This window comes from Panthera onca, chromosome C1, assembly GCF_046562875.1.
Source record: "Panthera onca isolate mPanOnc1 chromosome C1, mPanOnc1 haplotype 2, whole genome shotgun sequence".
In the NCBI taxonomy this organism is placed as follows: domain Eukaryota; kingdom Metazoa; phylum Chordata; class Mammalia; order Carnivora; family Felidae; genus Panthera; species Panthera onca.
The window spans coordinates 208887062-208908415 of NC_138346.1; the positions used below are offsets into that span (position 1 = coordinate 208887062).

The 21354-nt window shown below is 59.8% G+C and overlaps 1 protein-coding gene across 8 annotated transcripts in view; it reads right to left on the bottom strand.

The window, feature by feature from the left end:
* Positions 1–21354, bottom strand: part of ARHGEF10L (Rho guanine nucleotide exchange factor 10 like) — a 143424-nt gene that overhangs the window by 32061 nt on the left and 90009 nt on the right. For all 8 annotated transcript variants that reach the window (XM_060621160.3, XM_060621158.3, XM_060621163.3 and 5 more), the window contains 4 exons: positions 14025–14146; positions 8425–8511; positions 6519–6739; positions 5695–5849 (listed from right to left, as the gene is read on the bottom strand). In XM_060621160.3, coding sequence (XP_060477143.3) covers positions 5695–5849; positions 6519–6739; positions 8425–8511; positions 14025–14146 — 585 coding nt within the window. The remainder of the gene's footprint in view (positions 1–5694; positions 5850–6518; positions 6740–8424; positions 8512–14024; positions 14147–21354) is intronic.

Here is a 21354-nt window from a genome sequence, read left to right on the forward strand (position 1 = left end):
CGTGAGTCGTTTCCTGAACTCCTGGCAAGCCGGTGTGGAAGGCGCTATTCTTATCCCGGTTTTACGCCGAGAAAACAGACACAGAGAATTTAAATAACTGGCCCAAGCGACGCGGCCAGAAAGCCTGCAGTTGCCCGTTAGCACTTGTCGGGTGTCATTTGCTACAAAACAGCAGTGTGCAGAAGCAGGTGTGGACTCCCCCTGACTGACGTGACAGCAGAGACCCGGACAGCTGAGAGGTTGTGCAGAGCCGCCCGAAGGGTGACGGGCCAAGCAGGGCTTGAACTCCGCTCACTGATCCTGGCCTCCTTCCCCAACCCTGGCGCCCTCTCGGCTTCCCAGAGTTTCCGACGGGCTCTGGGATCAGGACTGGGGTCTAGGATGGTGAGTGACCACACGGTGGCCGGGCCTCCACAAGGGATGCTGACCCCCTGCCCAGACACCGGAACCACAAACTGCAAGGCTTCTGGCGCCCCCCAGTGGCCAAAGGTGAGTAGTGCGTGTGTGTGGCAGAACGACTATGGCTCGGGTGGGGCTGTGACCTCTTGCGGGGGGAGGGGTTGGTGAGCAGGCGGGGAGCAGCTGGGGATGCTGGGACCACACGTGAAAACAAGGGAGTGGGGGCTCTGCCCCGTGGGCACACTGGTGAACTGTCTACCCTGTACTTTTCTAGCACAGAGCACAGTCATGGCTGCCTGGGGTGGGGGGTGGGGTCTGAGCCCTGAGGACCACATCACTCTGACCCCTCCTCCAGAAACCCCCCAAGGCCTGACTCCAGGACAAAATGATAAACTGTGGCAAAATTTAATAAGATGTTTGTCTATCAAAAAGGGCACCGGACAGGCTCCAACAGGCTCCAACGAGCTGAGCCTCAGTTTCCCCAAGTGTACCACAAGAGGCCAGAGCTCAAGGGCTCCTCCCAGCCCTCCCGAGCCACAACCTTAGGATTTTAAATGCAGTCACTGTGAGCTCGGGGCAGGGCTGACCCCGGCCCTCTCCGTGCCCTGCAGCGGCTCTGGGTAAGCCCGCACACGTCCTGGCACACGCATGCACACTCACATGCACACGCCAGCCCCGAGTGACAGCCTATCCGTCTGGGCCCAGGACCGGCTCTCACGCCAGATGAAGGGAGATGTCTCAGCAAAGGCACCTTCAGAAGGCAGGAGCCCCTCCACCCCCGCTGGTCTCCCTCAGGGACGCTCACCCAGGCGGAGTCACAGGTCAGAGGGAACATCCTCGGGGCCGAGAAAGGCCCAAAGGGCAGCCTGAGCCCAGCAATAACGACAGTGACGACGATGGTGACAGGAACTAACAGGCTCCCGTCCCGATACTTCCCGGGCTCCATCTGGGCACCTGACTCATCACATGGGGCCTTCACATCCACTCTGTGTGCAGCCGCCTTCACACCCATTTTACAGGTGGGGAAATCTCGGCTCAGAGAAGGGAGGCAATAGGCCCAATCTCTCACAGCTGGGACTCCATCCCAGGCAGCCTGACTCCTCAGTCCATCCCCTTACACATTCCATCATCTGCCTCCTCGAGGGGGTGGGCCTGGCCCTCGTCCCCAGCACCTAACCAGGTACAGCCCCATACCCATACCCCTCCTCTGCCTGCTCAGAGATGGGGTGACAGAGGGTCACCCCGGAGGGTGGTGGTGGTAGGTAGCTCCGCTCAAACACAGGGCTGGGCAGGGACAGCGGCCACCTGAGTCATCTCTGGGTCCCAGTGCCCTGCTCAGGGCCTCGCACCTCATGGGCACTGAATACGTACTTGTTGAGTGAATGGAAGAACAAATGAATGAACGAACGAATGAATGAGTGAGTGAGTGAATGAACGAATGAATGAGTGAGTGAATGAATGCACGCAGGTATGCAGAGGCTCCCGGGGAGCAGCAGAATGACTGCCGTGACCACGCTGCTCTTGGCCTTGGACTCCAAGGCCCCTCCAGCTCTACCGTTACGGAACTCCGTGTGGCCTGGCGGCCTTGGAACCCTGTCATGTCTCAGCCGCTGCTTCCGCAGGTCCCAGGACTTGGGCCAGTCCCCCGTTGGCTCTGCACGTCTTCCTTAATATTTCTGGGCCTTCCCTTCTGCAATGAGCCAGATCACGGGCCGGAAATGCCCGTTTTACCAGGTCTTGGTCTCAGCCAAACCCAGGCAGGACGGTAAGCCTAACTACAAACACGAATATTCCATCCAGCACCGGTTCCGAGCCCACGAAGGGTCTGTGTCCAAATTTCCCCTTTTTATAAAGACACCCTTGCACTGGATCAGGAGCCCAGTCTACTCTACTGTGATCTCATCCTAACTAATCACATCTGCACCAACCCTACTTCTCAGCAAGGTCACGGTCTCAGGTTCCAGGGACTAGGACTTGAGCCTCTGAATGTGGGGAGGATATAACTCAACCTATGCTAGAAGATGTGGGTCTAACTATTGGCTTTCAGCCCAGAGCTGAACCAGAAAGGCTCCACACCCGGGGCGCCCGGGTGGCTCAGTCGGTTAAGCGTCCAGCGTCGGCTCAGGTCGTGATCTCATAGTTGGTGAGTTCAAGCCCCACATCGGGCTCCATGCTGGCAGCTCGGAGCCTGGAGCCTCTTCGGATTCCGTGTCTCCCTCTCTCTCTGCCCCTCCCCTGCTTGCACTCTCTCTCTCTCTCTCTCAAAAATAAACCAAATTAAAACAATTAAAAAAAGAAAAAGAAAGGCTCCAAACCCTCATTTTTTCTAGGTGGGAAGGGACTTCCCAAAGGCCTGTGGGTGAGCCGAGCATGAACCTAGGTGTCCTCAAGTGGATTATTCACAATTCCCAGACTCTCCAGGCCACCAGGAGCACCAGAGGGGGCTCCACCAGCACAGGGCTGCAGAGATTGGCCCAGGAGCTCTAGGGCTGGGACGGGGTATAGGTATCTGAGGCCCGAGTGAGTCTGGAGGGGGCCCCACAGCTAGGTCATGGGCCAGGATGATGATTCCACACCCTGCCACATGCAGCCGAAGTGAAAGGTCATGGGGGGGACCCTCCCCCACCCTACACCGTGAGGCAGGTCCTGAGAGCCCCTCCCCCCGCCCCCCGCCTTCCTGCCTGGACCACCTCTGGAGGATAGCACAGAAAGAATGGGGGAAGGGGGAGGCCGGGCGAGACAAGGCCTCTCCCAGAGGCCTCCCTGGCCAAAGCCAAACCGAAGCCCCAGAGGGTGGGCTCCAGAGAGAAAGAGTGAGCCCAGGTCCACTTGGCCAGCCGGGTGTGACGGCCTCCCAGCCAGCCTCCCTGCCTCCTCTCCCGTCCGCCGGCCACAGGGCAGAGTGCTCAGCCTCTTCCAACATTCTATTTCCCATCGACTGAGACAAACCCAAGGCCCACCCTATCAGCCGTCTGCTCCCAGACCCTGCCCCCTGCCACTGCCCCCCTGGTTACTGCCCAGCTTCAGCATCCCGTGCCTCGGAGAGGCCTTTGCCCACCAGCCCACCCCATGCCCGGGGGTCAGGCCCTCACGTGCCACCCTGTTTCCCCCCAATGCCCCTCAGCGTGATGTATAACCATAAGCTCCCTACCTGTCCACTTGACTGATTCTGTCTCCCGCTACAGGCTATATACATTCTTCAGGGCAGGGTCACACCTGTTTTGCCGGCCGCCATATCTATGGCACATAGCAGGTGCTCAGTAAATACCTGGTGACAAGCGTCTGCAAGGCAGCAAAGCTGGGAGAGCGACTAGCGGATCTCAGCCCCTCCTCCCGGCCCGATGGCCTCCAGCTCCGCTCGGGGAAGCCCAAACCCCCTTACGTCTGGAGAGGGCCCTGGCCCTCGCAAGAGGACTTGGGCTCGGGCTCACCCACGGCACTTTGGGAAGCCCTTTCCCACCTGGAAAATGAGGGCGTGGAGTCCAGTGGTCCCCGGTGGCCTTTCTGGTTCTGACAAAGCACCAGGCTCTAACCCTGGGCTGAAAGCCAACGGTTAGACCCCAGGCCCCCGTTATGGGTGTTATGTCCCCCGCAAATTCGTAAGTTCACGTCCTAAACCCCAGGACTTCAGAACGTGACCTTATTTAGAAGTAGGGGTGTCGTGGATATAACTGATTAAGATGAGGTCACACTGGAGTAGGGTGGGCCCCTAATCCAATAGGACACAGGGGAGGCAGCCATGGGAGGGCAGGTCCTGTGGCCAGAAGCCAAGGAAGCAACCGGAAGCTGGGACAGGGACCCGGAACAGACCCTTCCCTCCCGGCCCTCGGAAGGAATCGACCCTGCCAGCACACTGGTCTTGGACTTCTGGCCCCCAGAGCAGGAGGTGGAACGGTTTGTGGTGTCTCGTTAAGGTGGCCCCAGCGATCTCACCCCCCCCCCACCTCCTCCCACCCCCATGCCCAAACTGGTAAGTCAGGAACCAGGAGGCAAAGGGCCAAGGGCAGCCCCTAGTGGGGCCCCGGGCGGCCAGGGCAGGGCGGGGCAGGGCAGGGCTCGCGGGATTCAGCAGGAGCCACAGGGTACAGGTCCGCTTGGAACCCCCCGTTTAGATCTCCAAAAACCAGAGTCCACGTTTACCCTGTCACACGTGCAATGTCTGTCGGTGACAGGGATTTTTCCCCTCCCTCTTCCCCCTTTAATTAAAAACTATAAATGCCTTATCAAAAGCTAATTAAAAATACCAACACGGTGCCAAGTGGCAAAAAAATAGCTCAGTGCAAACATCCGTTTATATCCCTGCAACAGGCAGTGATGACGCAGCAATTAGAGGGCTCTCTCAGGAGGGAGGGGAGGGAGGAGGAGAGAGGGAGGGGGAGGGAGGGCAGGGGAGGAGAGGGGAGGGGGAGGGGAGAGAAGAGGGAGGGAGGGGAAGGGAGGAGAGAGGAAAGGGGAGGAGAGAGGGGAGGGAAGGGAGAGGAAGGGGAAGAGAGAGAGGAGGAGGGAGGGAGGGGAGGGGAGGAGGGGGAGAGGTCTATGACTGCTGAGCTTCAGACCCATCAGCCCTCTCTGGGCGCCCTGGGGGTGGCTGCCCTCCCACCCCCAGCACGTATCTTGGAACCGGGAGCCGAACGAGCCACAAGGGCACAGGGGCCACGGCCTTCTGTGCGGCTGTGCACAACCCACACCCCCTCCCGGACTCCCGGCATCTGCAGTTCTTGAGGCCTGTCGTGAGAACTCAGGTGATGCGCACAAATCAAACGCTTCTCCCGTTCCTGGTACCCAGCGGCTCAGACCTGTTAGCCTTGCCCTCCAGACAGCATCTGTGCTATCCGTGGCCTGATAACGTGATAGACGTTCAAATGCTTGACTCCATTGAAGCACTCCCCGTGCCAGGCCCTGGGCTTCCCCTTCGCCGGGTTGTTTAACCCGCCGGGACCCGTGCACAGCGGGTACAGACATATGCCCATTTCACAGATGAGGAGACCCAGGTGCAAAGAGAAGCCGATCGCCAGCGGACACAGCCATCGACAGGGCAGTGAAGTGACCCCAGACCCCGGAGTCTTTGTGACCCAGAGTCCCTGCTCTTCCCAGAGCCTCCTGCTAACGGGGTGAGCTGCCTGTACGGTAGTGAGCGTCCCGTTCCCGCGGGGACCCCCGTGGGCACCAGGAATCTCTAACTACCCCCAGACTCCCCGATGTGTGTCTGAGCTGCCTCCTTGGCCTGCCTCCCGCGACGGCTCGCAGGCAGTGCCCGGGGCCGCCCCCCACTGCCCCCAGCACCACCATCCTCACCACTGGTCCGAGGGTAGGCGGCGACGGTCCCATCCTGCAAACCAGCGAACAGGTGGAAGGGGCTATGCCGCAGGCAGAGCACAGGCTGCAGGCCTGGGCTCCTGGAGGTCGCTAGGCACTGGGTGCCCGTGTCCACGCTGCCGTAAACCAGGATGCTGTGGGGAGAGGCCTGAGTGACTCACGGAGCCCCCTCCCCCCACCGCCCCGCAGGCCCTCCCGCGGAGAGGGGTCTGGGGGCTCCCCAGCTCAGCCAGGCCTCCCTGCCATGGCCACAGGCCGTTGTCCCACTCTTTGGGAGCCTGCACTTGGCCGTGGGTGGTTCTTTGGAGGACAGCACGCTCCCCACCCCTGGTGCCAGGGAGAACTAGATGGGAATCTCGAGAGGCGGCATGATCAAGGTGCCGAGAAGACTGTTTTCAGGGGGCACCTGGGGGGCTCAGTTGGTTAAGCGACCGACTTCGGCTCAGGTCGTGATCGTGCGGTTCGCGGGTTCGAGCCCCACGTGGGGCTCCGTGCTGACAGCTCAGAGCCCAGAGCCTGCTTCCGATTCTGTGTCTCCCTCGCTCTCTGCCCCTCCCCCACTCACACCCTGTCTCTCTCTCTTTTTCAAAAATAAATAAACATTTTAAAAAATTTAAAAAAGAAAAAAAAAGTGTTTTCAGGACCCCACAGACCCAAGTGGGAATCCAGACATGCCGCCTTCCAGCGGACTGACCCCAGGCTGTTGCGCCTCAGTTTCCCCCATGAAATGGGGCAACGATGCCGGCTTCACGGCCAAAAAGGAAATGAGGCCGTGACACGCGCCTCCTCCCCAGGCCCCTCACCTGCCATCCTGGAGCCCGAGGCAGATGGTCGGATGCACTGCAGCTGAGGGCTCAGCGGCCACGTGGCTCTCGTCTCCGCTCTCCCCCTCCTCCGGCTCGGGAATGTACTCCATGCAGAGCACAGGGGCTGCCAGCGGGAAGGACTTGACCGTGCGCGGCGAGGGCCGGTTCAAGGAGAAGATCTCAACCTGGCCCCCTGCACCTTCCTGCCCGCCCCCGACCTGTGGCAGAGACCCGGAGAGGCCGTCAGGCACAATCGCCAGAGCAGGGACAGAGCTGGGCCCCCGCCCTCCCAGCGACGTGCCCCAAACTTCAACTTGTACTGAGGTTAGGCATTGGGAGGAGCATTCCACCCCCCTCCTGCCCCCACACGTCCTGCTGTCACTGGAGGTCATGCTTCCCCAGGTGCCATAGCAACAAGTTAGTCCAAACGAAATCAGTTAAGGAGCTAAGGTAGACTAAACACCAAGTCAGCTCTATTTCCCCATCTTTAGGGTGAATTTCAACCAACAAATAGTGAACATACATGTGCTCCTTCAAAATGTTCTTCTCTGTCTTGTTTACCATTCTACTTCTGTGTCACGCACAGTAGGCACTTAATACATACTTGCTGAATGGATGGACAGATGAATAAACGGATGGAAGCAAGGGATGGAAAAGTGGGTAGATAGATGAGCAGATGGATGGATAACTGTATGGATGAGTGGGTGGATGGATGGATGATCACACGGATAAGTGGATGGATAGATGGGTGGATGAGTATATGGCTGGCTGGCTGGTTGGATAGTTAGATGGTTGGTTGGATCGATGGATGGACGGACGGACGGATGGATGGATGATTGGCTGGATGGTTGGATGGTTGGATGGCTGGGTGGTTGGATGGATGGATGGTTGGATGGTTGGATGGGTGGTTGGATGATTGGTTGGATGGTTGGATGGTTGGATGGCTGGCCGGCTGGCTGGCTGGATGGATGGAAGGAAGGATGGATGGATGGATGGATGGATGGATGGATGGATGGATGGACGGCTGGATGGAGGGATGGATGGAGGGATGGATGGATGGATGGATGGATGGATGGAAAGATGGATGGATGGATGGATGGATGGATGGATGGATGGATGGACGGCTGGATGGAGGGATGGAGGGATGGATGGATGGATGGATGGATGGATGGATGGATGGATGGAAAGATGGATGGATGGATGGATGGATGGATGGATGGATGGATGGATGGAAAGATAGATGGATGGATGGATGGATGGATGGATGGATGGATGCTTGGATGAATATACCACATGCTAGAAACTGGGGAAACAGTGAGAAACAAATCACCCTCAGAGGACACTTGGGTTGGACTCTCAAGAGTGAGCCAGTGTTCCTGCCTGAGTGCCTAGATACAAGAATAAGCAGGAACTGGAAAGTGGCCAAAGGGGTGGGGAGGTGGAACCCCAGGCAGCCTATGGGAGAGCACAGGCTGCATCACAAGGAGCGTAAGGGGACCTATTTGAATCGAGAGAGGCTTTGCCAGGAATCCCAGGGGAAAAGAGGTGGGTGGGGATCTGTGCCAGAGATGAGCAACATCCAGCCCTGCTTCCTGACCCCCAGGGTAAAAGACCCTGACATCCAGGTACTCGGCACAGCTTTGTTCGTTTCCTTCGTGGCACATGGCCATTTACAACAGCCACGCTCACTTCTTCGTCACTTGGTTTTCTGTCGTCCCTGGTGAAGTCGCATGTGCCAACTCCGAGCCCAGCACAGAGGTTCGCAGGAAGACCCTCCTGGCCGAAGATGGACCTAACGGGGGCCAGCAGGCAGGCAGCACCCTCCAGCACCCCCTTCACGTCGCCACCCTCCCTGCTTCTGTCCTGAGGCCAGAATCCCTGGCTGGGTTCAGGAGTGACTTACCCAGAGGTAGCCCTGTGGAAGGGACGTGCTCACCGCCGAGAAACCCAGCAGGGGACAGCTGACAGGACTGTGGACCAGGGCCCCAAGCTGTGAAGACACACAAGGCACACACATCTGGCAGCAGGATCTCTGTCTGAACCACCACCTGTGGGGTTGTTAAGCCTGCAGATTCCCGGGCCCCATCGGGCCCCAAATGTGAATCCCTGAGGGGGATGGGGCCGGGAAAGCCCCATAGGATCTCCAGGCAGTTCCTATCCACTCACGTTTGACCAGCGCTCTTCTAGAACCTTCTGGCTAGGAGGCGCCCGAATGATGCTCTGGGGCAGCCACGGATTTCTCAGACTAAGCAACGTCCAGATAAGATTTGATGGCAACCACTGACGCCCGCCACCCCCCAATTTCACAGATGGGGAACTGAGGCCCACAGAGGACACATGATTGCCCTAGGCCACGAGAAGATGAGTGCCAGGGCCCGGCCTGCGCCAGCCGCCTTCCTAGGTCTTCCTGAATCCTTCCAGAAAAGCACAGTGGAGGAGGGAAGGGGTGCTAGACATCTGATACTGCCCCACTCAACATCAGAACCCCTGTGCAGACGAGCTAGACCCGGCCAGTCCGTCTGTCCGGCCAGGGCAGCAGGGTGAGGAGATGGCCTGGCCCTGTCGTGGACGCTGCTGGAACCCGGGGCCAGCGGGAGGGGAAGGAGGCCAAGAAGGGACAGTTCAAGGGTCCCCACCTGCAACACTGCCACCATGGGACCTTTGCTGGGCAAGTGCTGCCCTCTGCTGGTGGTGAAGGCCCTGGCCCGCCCCGGCCCTGTTGGGATGTTCGAACAAGATGTCCCATGGTTAAAGGTGAGGAAGCCCAAAGAGGTCGCCTCATCCAGTCCCCTCATTCAGAAGTCAGCACACTGAAGCTCAGGGGGTGGGCATGGGAGGCACATGACTGGCTCAAGGTCACATAGCACGTTAGCAGCAGAGTCAGGGCTGGAATTCAGAGTTCCAGCTCTCTGCCCAATGCCCTTCGCACTCTGGTTAATTCTACCCAGAGGCCAGGCCGCCCTACTGGAGGCCTGGGCAGTCGCCAGCTCCCACCTCTGCACAGCTGGGAGCTCTAGAGGCTTCCCTCGCCCCGGCCCCCGGGCCCCCTCAGGCCCCTGCTCCCCAGTCGTTTTGCTTCATGGTAGGCCACACCCAGCTGAGGCCGCCCAGCACCCCCCTGCCAGGCTGCTGCTCCCGTCCTCACAGACGGGCACGGGGCAACCACAGCCCAGGCTCAGACGTTTCCATGGCAACTCCAGGGGGCCCAGAAGTCAGCCAAATAGAGTCCAGGTCCAAAGTGATGGCAAAAACTCAAATGGCTCGTTGGACGGGCAAGGCCCGGGACCCAGAAGTCCCACCTGTGCCAAGAAGCCAGCTCTCCCAAACCACAGTGCCCCGGGCAGTGCAGTGGAGAGCGGCTCGGGGCTGGGGAAGGAGACGGGCCATGGAGGCAGCCAGCCTGGGCTCTGGTCCCAGCTCAGCCACTACCAGCTGGTGACCCCACAGGTCAGTTCGTCACGTTCACGGAGGCCCTGACATCTCATCAGGATGGTCGTGGGGACTGGAGAGGCAGACAAAAAAGCAGCGGCCGCTGCTGCTTACCAACAACCTCCTGTGTATCACCTTACCTCACGGGCAGGCCCAGGCCAGGAGGGGAGGGCTGTGGCAGGGCTGGGAGGCAGGGGAGTCCTGCCTAACGATGGCCAGGACAGAGGCTCTCGGCCAGCATGCTGAGGCCTAAGCAAGCCTGGAACAGACTCTCTGCAGGTCGGGGCCACAGCCCCGGCCCCCCCGAGGGGCTATGTCCTAGAGCACCTCAGTGCAGGGGGGCACCCCCACCCCTCTCCCCGAGCCCCTGCCCCCAGGTAAGGCTGCAGCTAACGGTGGGGACACCTTTGCACTGAACCCTCCAGGGACAGGCCCCCAGCCTGGATGGGTGCCGCCGGGGTGACCCCGCGGCCGTGACGCCTTCGGAAACCCTCCAGAACAGACGCCCGTGGGGCCCTAAATGTCCTTGGATCTTTGCTTCCATCTCTTGAACTCTGCACACACGCCCCGTGACAGGCCTGCCAGTGCTCGGCGTGAAGCACGCTGCCGGCCAAGGTGGCATTCCCAGCATCACTCGGCTGGAGCTCAGGCCCAGGGACGGCTGTGCCCCAATGATGTCCCCTCGAGGAAGGTCTTGGTGTGGCCCAGCCTGGGCCCCAGCCACCCATCGGCACTGAGAGGAGAAACGCTCCTTCCTTCAGCCCCCATGTCCCTGCTCCTTTGACGGGGAGAACCCCACGCACGCCCTCATCCAGCTGGCAGGACATAGCACGGACCTCGTCCACACTGGGAGGGGGCTGGGGCCAGCGAGCGTTTTCCCGGAAGGCAGACTGAGTCCTGGGCTCCCAGGAGGCCAGCCGCAGAGCCCGAATCCTGGAGAGAGGCGGCGGGCCAGGAGGCCCAGACAGCGGCCAACACGCTCACATCTGTTGCCACGCTGGTTGGACAAGGCCCTGGCACTCCGGGCCCCTAATTCATCTGGCCGCCTGCACAGAGCTGATGGGGCACATCTGCCCGGTCCGGGGTGGGAGGCAGGTGCAGGCGGAGCGGGAGGGTGTCTCGGGACCCAGCAGATGGGCACACGCAGGTTCTGGTATGTCCCTCAGGAGCTCCACAGGCTCACCTCCCCCGGAGATTCACTGGGGGTTCTCTTCGCTCCCACAGGGGGCTCCTCAGGAGGTGGCAGGCGGGGGGGGGGGGGCTTGGAGGGGGCTAAGGATGCTCCCCAGCCTACACACCCCCAGGCCCTGAGGGCTCCACATAAGGAGTATGAGGCGGATGATGGCTCCCCAGACAGGTGGGGGTTTCTTTCAGGGAGGCCCTGGGAGCCGCAGCTTGTCTCAGACTTTACTACCCATGAATAGCCTGAGCCCTGGCAGTTGGGGAAAGGGGAAGGGGGGTTGGAAGGCACCCCGGATCAGCCTTCTCCGCAGGAGTCCTAGGACCAGATGAGCCACGGGCAGGGTGGACCCTGAACAGCCTGCACTCCATGGACTCTGCCCTTCTACCCCACCCCTGCCTGGCCCGAAAGGTACGTGAGAACGCCCGCCATGCTGGGAAAGAGCTCACAAGACTCAGCAGGGCCTCCCCATGAATCAATAAATAATCAATCAATAAATAAAGGCCTACAAAGGCCGACTTCCCCAAGCCCTATAGAAATGAACAGCATCTGTCCTTCCCCCCCGCCCCCCGCCAGAAATGTTTGGTGGGGGGACCCACGCCAGGGAAAACATCAGCCAAGGCCGTGAGAGGCAGGAAAAGCAGGATGGGGCATGAGTCAAGAAAACTCTCCTTCCCCAGTGGGCGTGGGCAAGCCCTGCCTCTGAGGGCAGCTGGGGGGACCAGAGTTAGCCGTGGAGAAGTGCCTCGAACAGAGCCGGGCACAGATGCCTCGCGAAAGGGCTTGTCACCATATTGTCGCTGCCGCTGCCCTGGCCGCTGCCCCCTCAGCAGCGCTGGGAAGCTCACCCGTCTCTCTCACTGCGCCCCTAAATCAGGCTGTGGCACGGGGAACGCACCCCCATCTCCCGACACCACTTGCGGGTACACAAGCCCAAGACCCGTCACGTCCCTCCTGCCCCCCTGGCCGCCCTCTAAACCCTCATCAGACCAGCCAGCCCTACGCCGGCACACTCCCCAAATGTGTCCCCGTGTCCCCTGCCCACTGCCTCCTCTGGGACCAGGACAAGAGGGAGGAGAGTGGGGCCGACACACTCCCACGTCGAAGGGAATATTATATATAACACAGTTTTGGGCAATAAAAATTAATGCCAAAAAACCCACAGTGAACAATCAGGGAGATTGAAATAAAGACAGCAACGGTCTCTGCCCTGGCACGACTGTGCCTCACCCTAATCCCCGCCTGTCACTCACCCAATAAATGAAGCCAAGCCAAGGTCACAATTTGCTGATTTGACTTTGTAAGTATTACCTTGAGAATTAGGATCAGGTGAGTTCTCGCTCCCCTTGCCCTAGTCCGGCCCTACCTCCACTTGTACCATGTCCTGCCACAGCTTGGCGGGACAACCCCCCCCCACCCCCACCCCGGCCGCCAAGGTCCATATCGGTCTGTCTCTTGCCCCCTTCAGGAGCCACAGCTCACAACAGCCAGAGGAACCAGACCATCTTTCCAAAATGCACATCAGATCGTGCCACTCCCCTGTGTGGAGCCATCCTTGGGGTTTCACTGTCCTGAGAACGAAACCCAAACCCGACGAGCCGGGGAAGCTGGCTGGCCCACTGTGCCCACATCAGACGTCATCGACAGCCTCTCCGCCCGGCTCCCCGAGCTGCAGCGGCCCAGACTGTTCCTCTGAGCTGCCCTGTCTGTTTGGAATATTGTTCCCCTGGGCCCTCAAGGGACTGCAGCCTGCTTGCCGTTCAGGTCTCAGTTTAAAAGCCACCTCCTCCATGAGACCCTCCCTGCCCCCTCGTCATGGGGCCCCACCTCTGTATCCATCACAGCTGACTTATTTTCTCTATAACACACATCACTCTTCTGCGTTTCCCTGTGTTAGCCGGGGTGCCACTGTCTGTCTCCAGGTTAAAAGCCACAGGAGGGTGGGGCCCTTGTATGTTTTGGTCACCACCATATACCCAGCGTCCAGCACAGGGCCTGGCACACAGTAGGTGCTCAAAAATTACGTACAGAACAGACAAAAGAATGAGTGAATGAGTGAATGAATGAACGGACATCTCAAGGGCATGTATGCTTCGTGCCCCAGTCTACACCCCAGTGAGCTTGTCTCTTGGGGCTTATGTATCTGGGCCTAGGTCCCAAGCCTGCTCCCGCTCCCCAAAGCTCACATGACCCCCTCACCCAGGGAGGAGGACGGGCAGGGATCACTCCAGATGGAGGGGCCAGGACATCGGGGACGGAAGCCAGTGGAGCGAGCATCCCGGTGGTTAAGAACACGGGGGCTGGAATCAGGCGAAGCGGGTTTCCAATTCCTGCACCCATCACTACTGGCTGTGTTTTTAGAAACTCGCGCCGCCTATCTGTGCCTTAGTTTCCTAACCCGTGAAACTAATCTAGAAACATCTATGCATGGGGTTCTTATAAATATTAAAACAAGAGAGTGGTGGCAAAGCAGGGGGGGGGGACGGAATACAGTAGGTGCTTGACAAATGGAGGCGTGGCGGCAGCAGCCAGAGACCAGCTCCCGGCTGGCGGCCTCATAAAGGGTCCAACCCACGGTCTGGCAGAGCCCCTTGGGCATATTCCGGCCTATCTTCTTAGCTGGAGTCGCACCATCAACTGACGAGATCACGGCTGTCTGTTAGCTCAAAACCATGGAATTTTTCCATTCACTTGACCCACAGAAGGCGTCCATCCTCTTTGGTGGGAAAGCGGGCTCCTAGAGCAACAACAGGTCTTGACCGACTCCGTCAGCGAGAGGTGGGGAAGCCGGGAGTGCAGCCGGGCCCTCTCCAGCGGTGGGCACACCCTGGAAACTCTGGTTCCCCCAGGGGCCACCTTCGTGGTGGGCTCGGCCACATCCATTCCACACTCACCTGCAGGCTGAGGCCCCGGGGGGAGAAGGCAGGAAGGCAGCAGGCCAGGATGGGGCACCAGAACGGCGCTCTGCTTTTCTTGTCCTCGTCCGGACACAGCCAGCCCGGCTGGTTCTCCTCCCCTACAGCAAGAGGAAGGAGGTGGGTCAAGCCGGTCAGGGCCCCGCAAAGCCCAGGGGGCCGCCCCCAGCCCCACGCCTGCCCAGCCAAGAGGAAACGTGACCTCACTCCATGGTCATGGCTGTGGGTCCCGAGCAGCGACTCGGGGAACCTAAGGCTTGGGTCCTGGAGACGAGAAAGGGTTTCAAAAAGCATGTGACGCTGAGCACAGTCCCCAGGCCCTGCTGCCTTCACTGAGAGCTTCTGGACATGCTTCTAGAGGTGGGAGACGACCCCCCAAACAGGCTGAAAGATGATGCAGCCATGCCGCTCTCCGCCTGACTCTGAGGATGACGGTCAAGAGGATGACTCCCTCCTGCTTCCTTTGAGACCTACCCTGAGTCCCGGGTGGTCATCTGCCTCCAAGTCCCCAGGCCAGCTGGACACTGAGGCCCCGACCCTGGACTCACATCTGGACACCACTGCACTCACATCTGCCAAACTACACCCTGCCACGTCTCCTCCCCATGGGTCAGGGCTCCCTCACACGGCACCACCTCCAAGAAGTCCTCCCTGACCACCCTGCCTACGATGGCCCCCTCTCTCGGAAACCGGTTCTAAAGACCACATCGTATTTCCCGCATCGCCTCACCTCAATCTAAAATCATTTTGTCTGTTTCCTGGTTTATGGTCTGTCTCCTTAGGTCTCTGGAACGTGACCTCGAGGCAGCAAGACCTGGTCTGTCTTGTTTGCCACGGTCTCCCTGGCACCCAGCGCGCTGGAATGCTCCGCGAGCACGGATGGATGGGGTGAATGAAAAGCGGGGGCGGCGGGGGGGGGGGGGTGGTTAGCGAGCAGGTGGAACTCTCCCTGCACAGGAGCCCAACCTTCTTTGCACCCCATGTGGGCTCCCTGCACAGGAGCCCAACCTTCTTTGCACCCCATGTGCACGCCCCATGTGGACAGCAGGGGCACGGCATGGTGGAGACACCTACAGCGTGTCCACGTGCAGGCACGTGCCAGGTGCTACAGACACGTTCCCAGGCCTCGCTTTCACAACAATCGAGCACAATGAGGATCACGATGTTCGCTTTAAGGGCAACGGCGCCGAGAGCGACCCTTGGGGATTAGGTAACGGGCTAGGTCACGTGCATGGCCTGGTGGCAGAGTCCAGGTGGGGACCTGGGTCTGAACGACACAAATGCCATCTCCCAGCAACCAGCCCCCCGCTGAGGCCCATGGGTATCACCGACCCTGGACAGCCAGGAGGTAGCTCTGCCCTGGAGAGGGAGAGCCAGAGGCACAGGACACGGTGCCCCAGGGGACAGGGGCCACTGAACGCAACGCCAGCAGGCTGAGCTTCGGGCCTGGGAGGAGAGGTCTTCTGCAGAAGGGTTGTGACGGCAGCCATCCCCACCCACGAGTCCACTCAGCGGCAAGGAGGAAGCTGGAACCCAGGCCCACCCTGGACCGGCCAAGCAAGGGTCAGCTCAGCCCCATGGGGCCCACCAGCCAGGCGGGTTTCCCGTGCTCACTGCTGTCCCCTACAGTCGTCCCCCCCCCAACCCACCCACGACAGCCAGAGCCATCCCACTGAACTTCCAGTGGACCTCGCCATTCCTGCATGCATCGAGTCCCATCCACTTGGAGTAAAACCCAGCCCTTCCAGAACTGTGGGGACACTCCTTCCCTCCCAGCCTCCTCCCTCGGTCACAGGCTCCACTGCCCTAGGCTCTCCTCAGCAACTCAGACAGGCCCAGGATGTTCCCTCCACCTGGAAAGCTGTCCTCTGCCCTCCAGGCCTGGCTCCTCCCCTCCTGTCACCTTCTGGGAGCAGCCCTAAGTGACCATCACCGTCCCCTGCCCCTCCATCACCTGCCATCTCAGCCCCTGGTCTGTCGTGGCCCTTAACACAGTTTCTGGCGCTTTTACTGACTTGCCTCTTTTTTCCTCTGTGTGCATAAAAGTGTGTGCATGCGTGTGTGCACGTGTGTGCGCATGCGTGTGTACCTCCATAAGTGTGGGTGTGCGTGCGTGTGTGCATGCGTGTGTACCTCCATAAGTGTGGGTGTGCGTGCGTGTGTACCTCCATAAGTGTGGGTGTGCGTGCGTGTGTGCATGCGTGTGTACCTCCATAAGTGTGGGTGTGCGTGCGTGTGTGCATGCGTGTGTACCTCCATAAGTGTGGGTGTGCGTGCGTGTGTACCTCCATAAGTGTGGGTGTGCGTGCGTGTGTGCATGCGTGTGTACCTCCATAAGTGTGGGTGTGCGTGCGTGTGTGCATGCGTGTGTGCCTACATAAGTGTGGGTGTGCGTGCGTGTGTGCATGCGTGTGTACCTACATAAGTGTGTGCGTGGAAGTGTGTGTGGGAGTGTGTGTGTGCACGTGTGTGTGTGCATGTGTGAGTGTACCTATATAAGTGTGTGTGCATGAGTGTGTGTGTGCAGGAGTGTGTGCACAAGTCTTGTGCATGCGTGTGTACCTGCATAAGTGTAGGTGTGGGTGTGCATGTGCATGTGTGTGTGCATGCGTGAGTGTGTACCTACATAAGTGTGTGTGTGGGAATGTGTGTGGGAGTGTGTGTATGCATGAGTGTGTGCACAAGTCTGTGCATGCGTGTGTACCTGCATAAGTGTAGGCGTGGGTGTGCGTGCACGTGTGCATGCACGTGTGTGCGTGAGTGTGTACCTACATAAGTGTGCGTGAGTGGGTGTGCGTGCATGAGTGTGTGCGTGTTTGTGCGCATGTGTGCCCACGGGCTCCCCAACTACGCCTGTGTTCTGTGTGAGGTATGTCAGTCGTACCTCAATAAAGTGGCTTTTAAAAATGCCACCGCCACCACAGAAAGGTGGCGTCTCCGTGTGGGTCACAGCGAGAGCAGCTGGGACGAGGTGGCAGGTGACGATGCTGGTCCAAGACATCCGTCAATGTCGGGCATCACCACGTGCGCAACCTGCTTCGCCAGAGGCGCCAGCCCTCGGCCCCACTGGCTCCTGGAGGCGGAGTCCAACGAAGCCGGATCCCGTCACTGAGGAGACGAGGCCACCACGGAAAGGCCAACTACGGCACGGCCCAGGCACCCTCACAACGGTGCCGACGTGCACCACACGGCACGGTTTACAAGGCTCTGCCCTGCGTGAGGCTTCGTTTCGTCCTTGGGGCCGCCAGGAGCGGTCGGTGATCGTGTCCCCCTCCTACCCCGGAGGGGACCGGAGGCCAGGAGGAGAGGCCCAACGCTGGGCCCAGGAGGCAGGGGACCGACCGGCGGGGGCACCCTGCCTGGGCCCGCAGCACGGGGTGTGACAGCCCAGACGGCCCGCCCTGCGGGGCAGCCGCCTCCGCCTCGGCAGGGGACATCACCACACGGCGTCCTGGACAAGTCCCCGGCCGGTGACAAACGAAGATAGATGGGACTCGAGTCCGCCCTGCTCTCAAGGAGCTTACGGTCACGCAGCCCCCCACCCAGGCCCCACGAGAGCCCTGCAGGCCGCTCAAACCGACCGCCCCCCCCCCCCCCCCCCGGAGCTCCAGCTCCTTCCGGGAGCTCAGCCTGTGAACATCAACCCTTCCCCCCACGCCCACGGCCCACCGAGTCCCGGCAATTTATTATTATATATTTTTTTAATGATCTGACCTTCTCCTTCCAGATGGTGCCTTCCCTGCCTGCGATCGCGAACGTTAAAAGAAAATGGAGTTGTTGCTCCCCATCTGCCACTGCCATTGTTCCTGTCACAAAACCAGAGCGGCTGAGACCAAATTAGAAGGCTGTTGCGGTCGAAAATTGAGAGCCCGCTCGGGATAAGTGACATTAAGAACTGGCGGCATCGGCAAGGCCTCGAGTTCCAACCGACATTAAGTGGGGGCTTATTTAGAGCCCAGCTCTGTTCGTCGGCACCCACCGAACACGAGAGCACCCCAGGGGGCAGCGGGGGGGAGCTCCGGGGCTGGAGGCCACGTCCCTTTCCACTCCCCCCACCTCACAACCCCGCCCTCCGCCGGAGGCCGACTCTGCCAGGAAGCCCCTGGCAGATCCCCCAGCCGCCTCCGGCTCGCTGTGCGACACAGAGCAGACACTTAACCTCTCTGAGTCTGTGGCCTCATCTGGAGGACGGGGGAAATGACTCCAGCCATCCAGTGTCATCGTGAGCGCTGGGAAGAAAGGATTTGATGCCTGGCATGTGCCAGGCCCGCAGGAAATGAAGCTCACGGAGATCACCGTCCCCGAGGGGAGGAGTCTACGGGTATGCTCGAGGGCGGCCACCCCGCCTCCACCATGCTGAGCCCCCGGCCCCGCCCTGCTTCTCTACCCCAACCTGCCCCCAAAGCCTTCCTGCGCTCATTCCCAGCGCTGTGCCTATCCTGCCACCACCAGCCCCAGGGGGACAGGCCGGACCACCCTTCTCTACTTTCCAAATCCGAGGCTGCCCTCGAGGCCCTCTCATGCCCTCGAGGCCCTCTCATGCCACGGAGATGCCGCTGGCCGCAGTCACGGACGTGGGGGCCGGTGGGACCTCGGCACCCCTCTTTTCCCAATACCCCCCATCGTGCCCCAAGAGAGGCACGGAGAGACACTGGTGCCCCGGAGAGACACTGGTGCCCCGAGAGGCCAGGTGAATGGCCGTGCTCAGCCAGCTGGGCTAATACCCCTCCAGAGGGCAGACCCGAGGGCTGGGGCAGGTCCCGGCGCCCGCCTCTGCACTGGTTGAGGGTTAGTGGAGATGAGAGTTCAGCACGCAGCCTGGGCCACGCTCAGGATCCTTCACTGGCTCGCAGTCAGGTGGAACAGAGGCCGGGTAGAAACCAGATCAGGATGCTGTCCAGCTCTCACTGCCACGAGGAACAGCCACCTGTCCCATCCAGAGTTTAAGCTCCACGCACCTGGCCCTGGTGTTCTGGAAATGCGGCCCGTTCTTCCACCTGCCTGCTTCTCTCCCCATCAGTCATCAGCTCTGGTCACCACAGGACCTTTGCACTTGCTCTTCAGAAGCCTAGACCGCTTCGGCTTCGGATGTCGCCTCCTCAGAGGCCCTCCCTGACGGCAGCCCTGGCCCCCAGGCTCGGTGACCATCATGCCGCCCAGCTGTGTCCCCTAAATACCACCGTCTCCCCCTGTTGATTTGCCCCTCGTGTAATATCTGTCTGCCCCTCATAAATTACAGGTTCTGTCCGTGAGGACGAGGGCTGGAAAATTAACCAAGTCAGACGCAGCGAGGAGTGGGGGCCCAGGCCGTGCCTTCGAGGATGTACCCTGAGAACCTGGCGGCAGCCGGCAGTCTGCCCAGCCTGGGTCCTCTGGGAAGGGGAGAATAAGGACTGTGGTAGGAGAGGCCCCAGGGGTCCGTGGGGTGGAAAAGCCAGGAATACAGCATTTGGAGGGCTTCAGGTGAGGGGACACGGGAAGGTGGAACCAGAAGCCCGCAGCCATGCCTCTCCCTCCTCTGGGGAAAAGAGGTCCCAGCTCTTTTCTGGAGCCTTTACGAATAGGAAACTAATTGGCAGAGGGTGGGAAGGTGTCCCACCCCCGTTCTGTGCTGAATCGTATGCGACCTCAGCCCGGTCACTTCCCCGTCTAGGCGACGCGGGTGCCCCCCGTCCTCAGAGTTTCTTCCACGTGCCAGGTGCTGGCCTCCCCGAATATGCACAAGAGCCCCGTGAGGGCACTGGCTTTATCCCCCCTTTCTGGTGGAGACAGGCCTCTGAAGGCTCAATCACCGGCCCAGGATCGCAGAGCTGGTAAAGGGACAGAACTGGGAAATGAAAGCCAGGCAGCCCAGATCCATTTCACAAGGCCCGAAGATCCCAAAATGTAAGAGGGGACAGGACCACGGGAGCTCCAGTCCAAGTTACCAGGAGGGAGCCTGCCTTTCCCCAGAGCGCACGGCACAGTGGGGGCCCCACTGGGATGTGAAACGGGTCCCCAGATGCCCCGGGGCACCCTGGCCTTTCCTCCCAAGGGGCAGAACTGACCCCCCCCCCCCGCCCACGCTGAATCCCAGCCACCCCCATTCCGGTCCTCTCCTTTCTCAACGTGCAGTGGAGTGTGATCTCCCTACGTGGTAGTCAGGAAAAGAGGAAGACGGGGGAAAAAATTAAAGAAATCACATCCTTTTGAATAAATGTTTTTAACATATTCTATTACTAACAGGCTCGTAGTATCCCCCACCCCACCCAACCAGGCACTGCAGATAAAAAAAAAAAAAAAAACTGGCAAAATAAAAGGAACAAATTATTCAAGCCCCAGGGGAACCCAGGCATTCAAATAAGATTTCAAATGACTCTCCTTCCATTAAAACTTTTGCTGCAGCGAAACCGCGTGGAGATAAAGCGGCTGAGCGTCACGGGCAGCCGAGACAGGAGAGGCTCACCCCGTTCACCCGTCTCCCTCCGACGCCAAGCCCAAGCCCCACTCAGCAAAGCAGCAGGAGACTGACCCGCCTTTAGAGCAGGTGTAAAATCGACCGAAGTGCTCCGCGGGCCTGCGGGGGAGGCACGTCAGCCTTCCTGGGGCGAGCGTTCCCACAGCGGGGCTGGCTCTGCTTGAAATCCTCTCTCCTCCCTCCGCAGCCCTGCTGGTCACCCAGAAACATCCAGCAGAGGCCTGTGCCGCATCAGCAACAGATCCAAGAAGGGACTGGCTCCCCCAGAGCAACCATCTCCTCCCCATACCCTCCCGCCTCCACATGCCCTCTGGGCCCAGCAGGCAGAGTGATCCACTCAAGTGGAACCCAGTTCAGGGGGCTGTCCAGCTCTCACTGCCACGAGGAACAGCGCCCGTCCCATCCAGAGTTTAAGTTCCACGCACCTGGCCCTGGTGTTCTGGAAATGCGGCCCGTTCTTCCACCTGCCTGCTTCTCGCCCCATCAGTCATCAGCTCTGGTCACCACAGGACCTTTGCACTTGCTCTTCAGAAGCCTAGACTGCTTCGGCTTCAGATGTCACCTCCTCAGAGGCCCTCCCTGACGGCAGCCCTGGCCCCCAGGCTCGGTGACAGTCATGCCGCCCAGCTGTGTCCCCTAAACAGCACCGCCTCCCCCTGTTGATCTGCCCCTCGTGTAATATCTGTCTGCCCCTCATAAATTATAGTTTCCTTGACAGCAGAGATCTTTCAGTTTTCGTCACCGCTCTGTCCCCCCAGGCCTAAACTCACAGTAAAGACTCACTCAATATTTTTGAATTGATGAAAGCCAGTGACAAAGGCCCTAACCTCTTCCCAGAAATGTTTCAAAGCC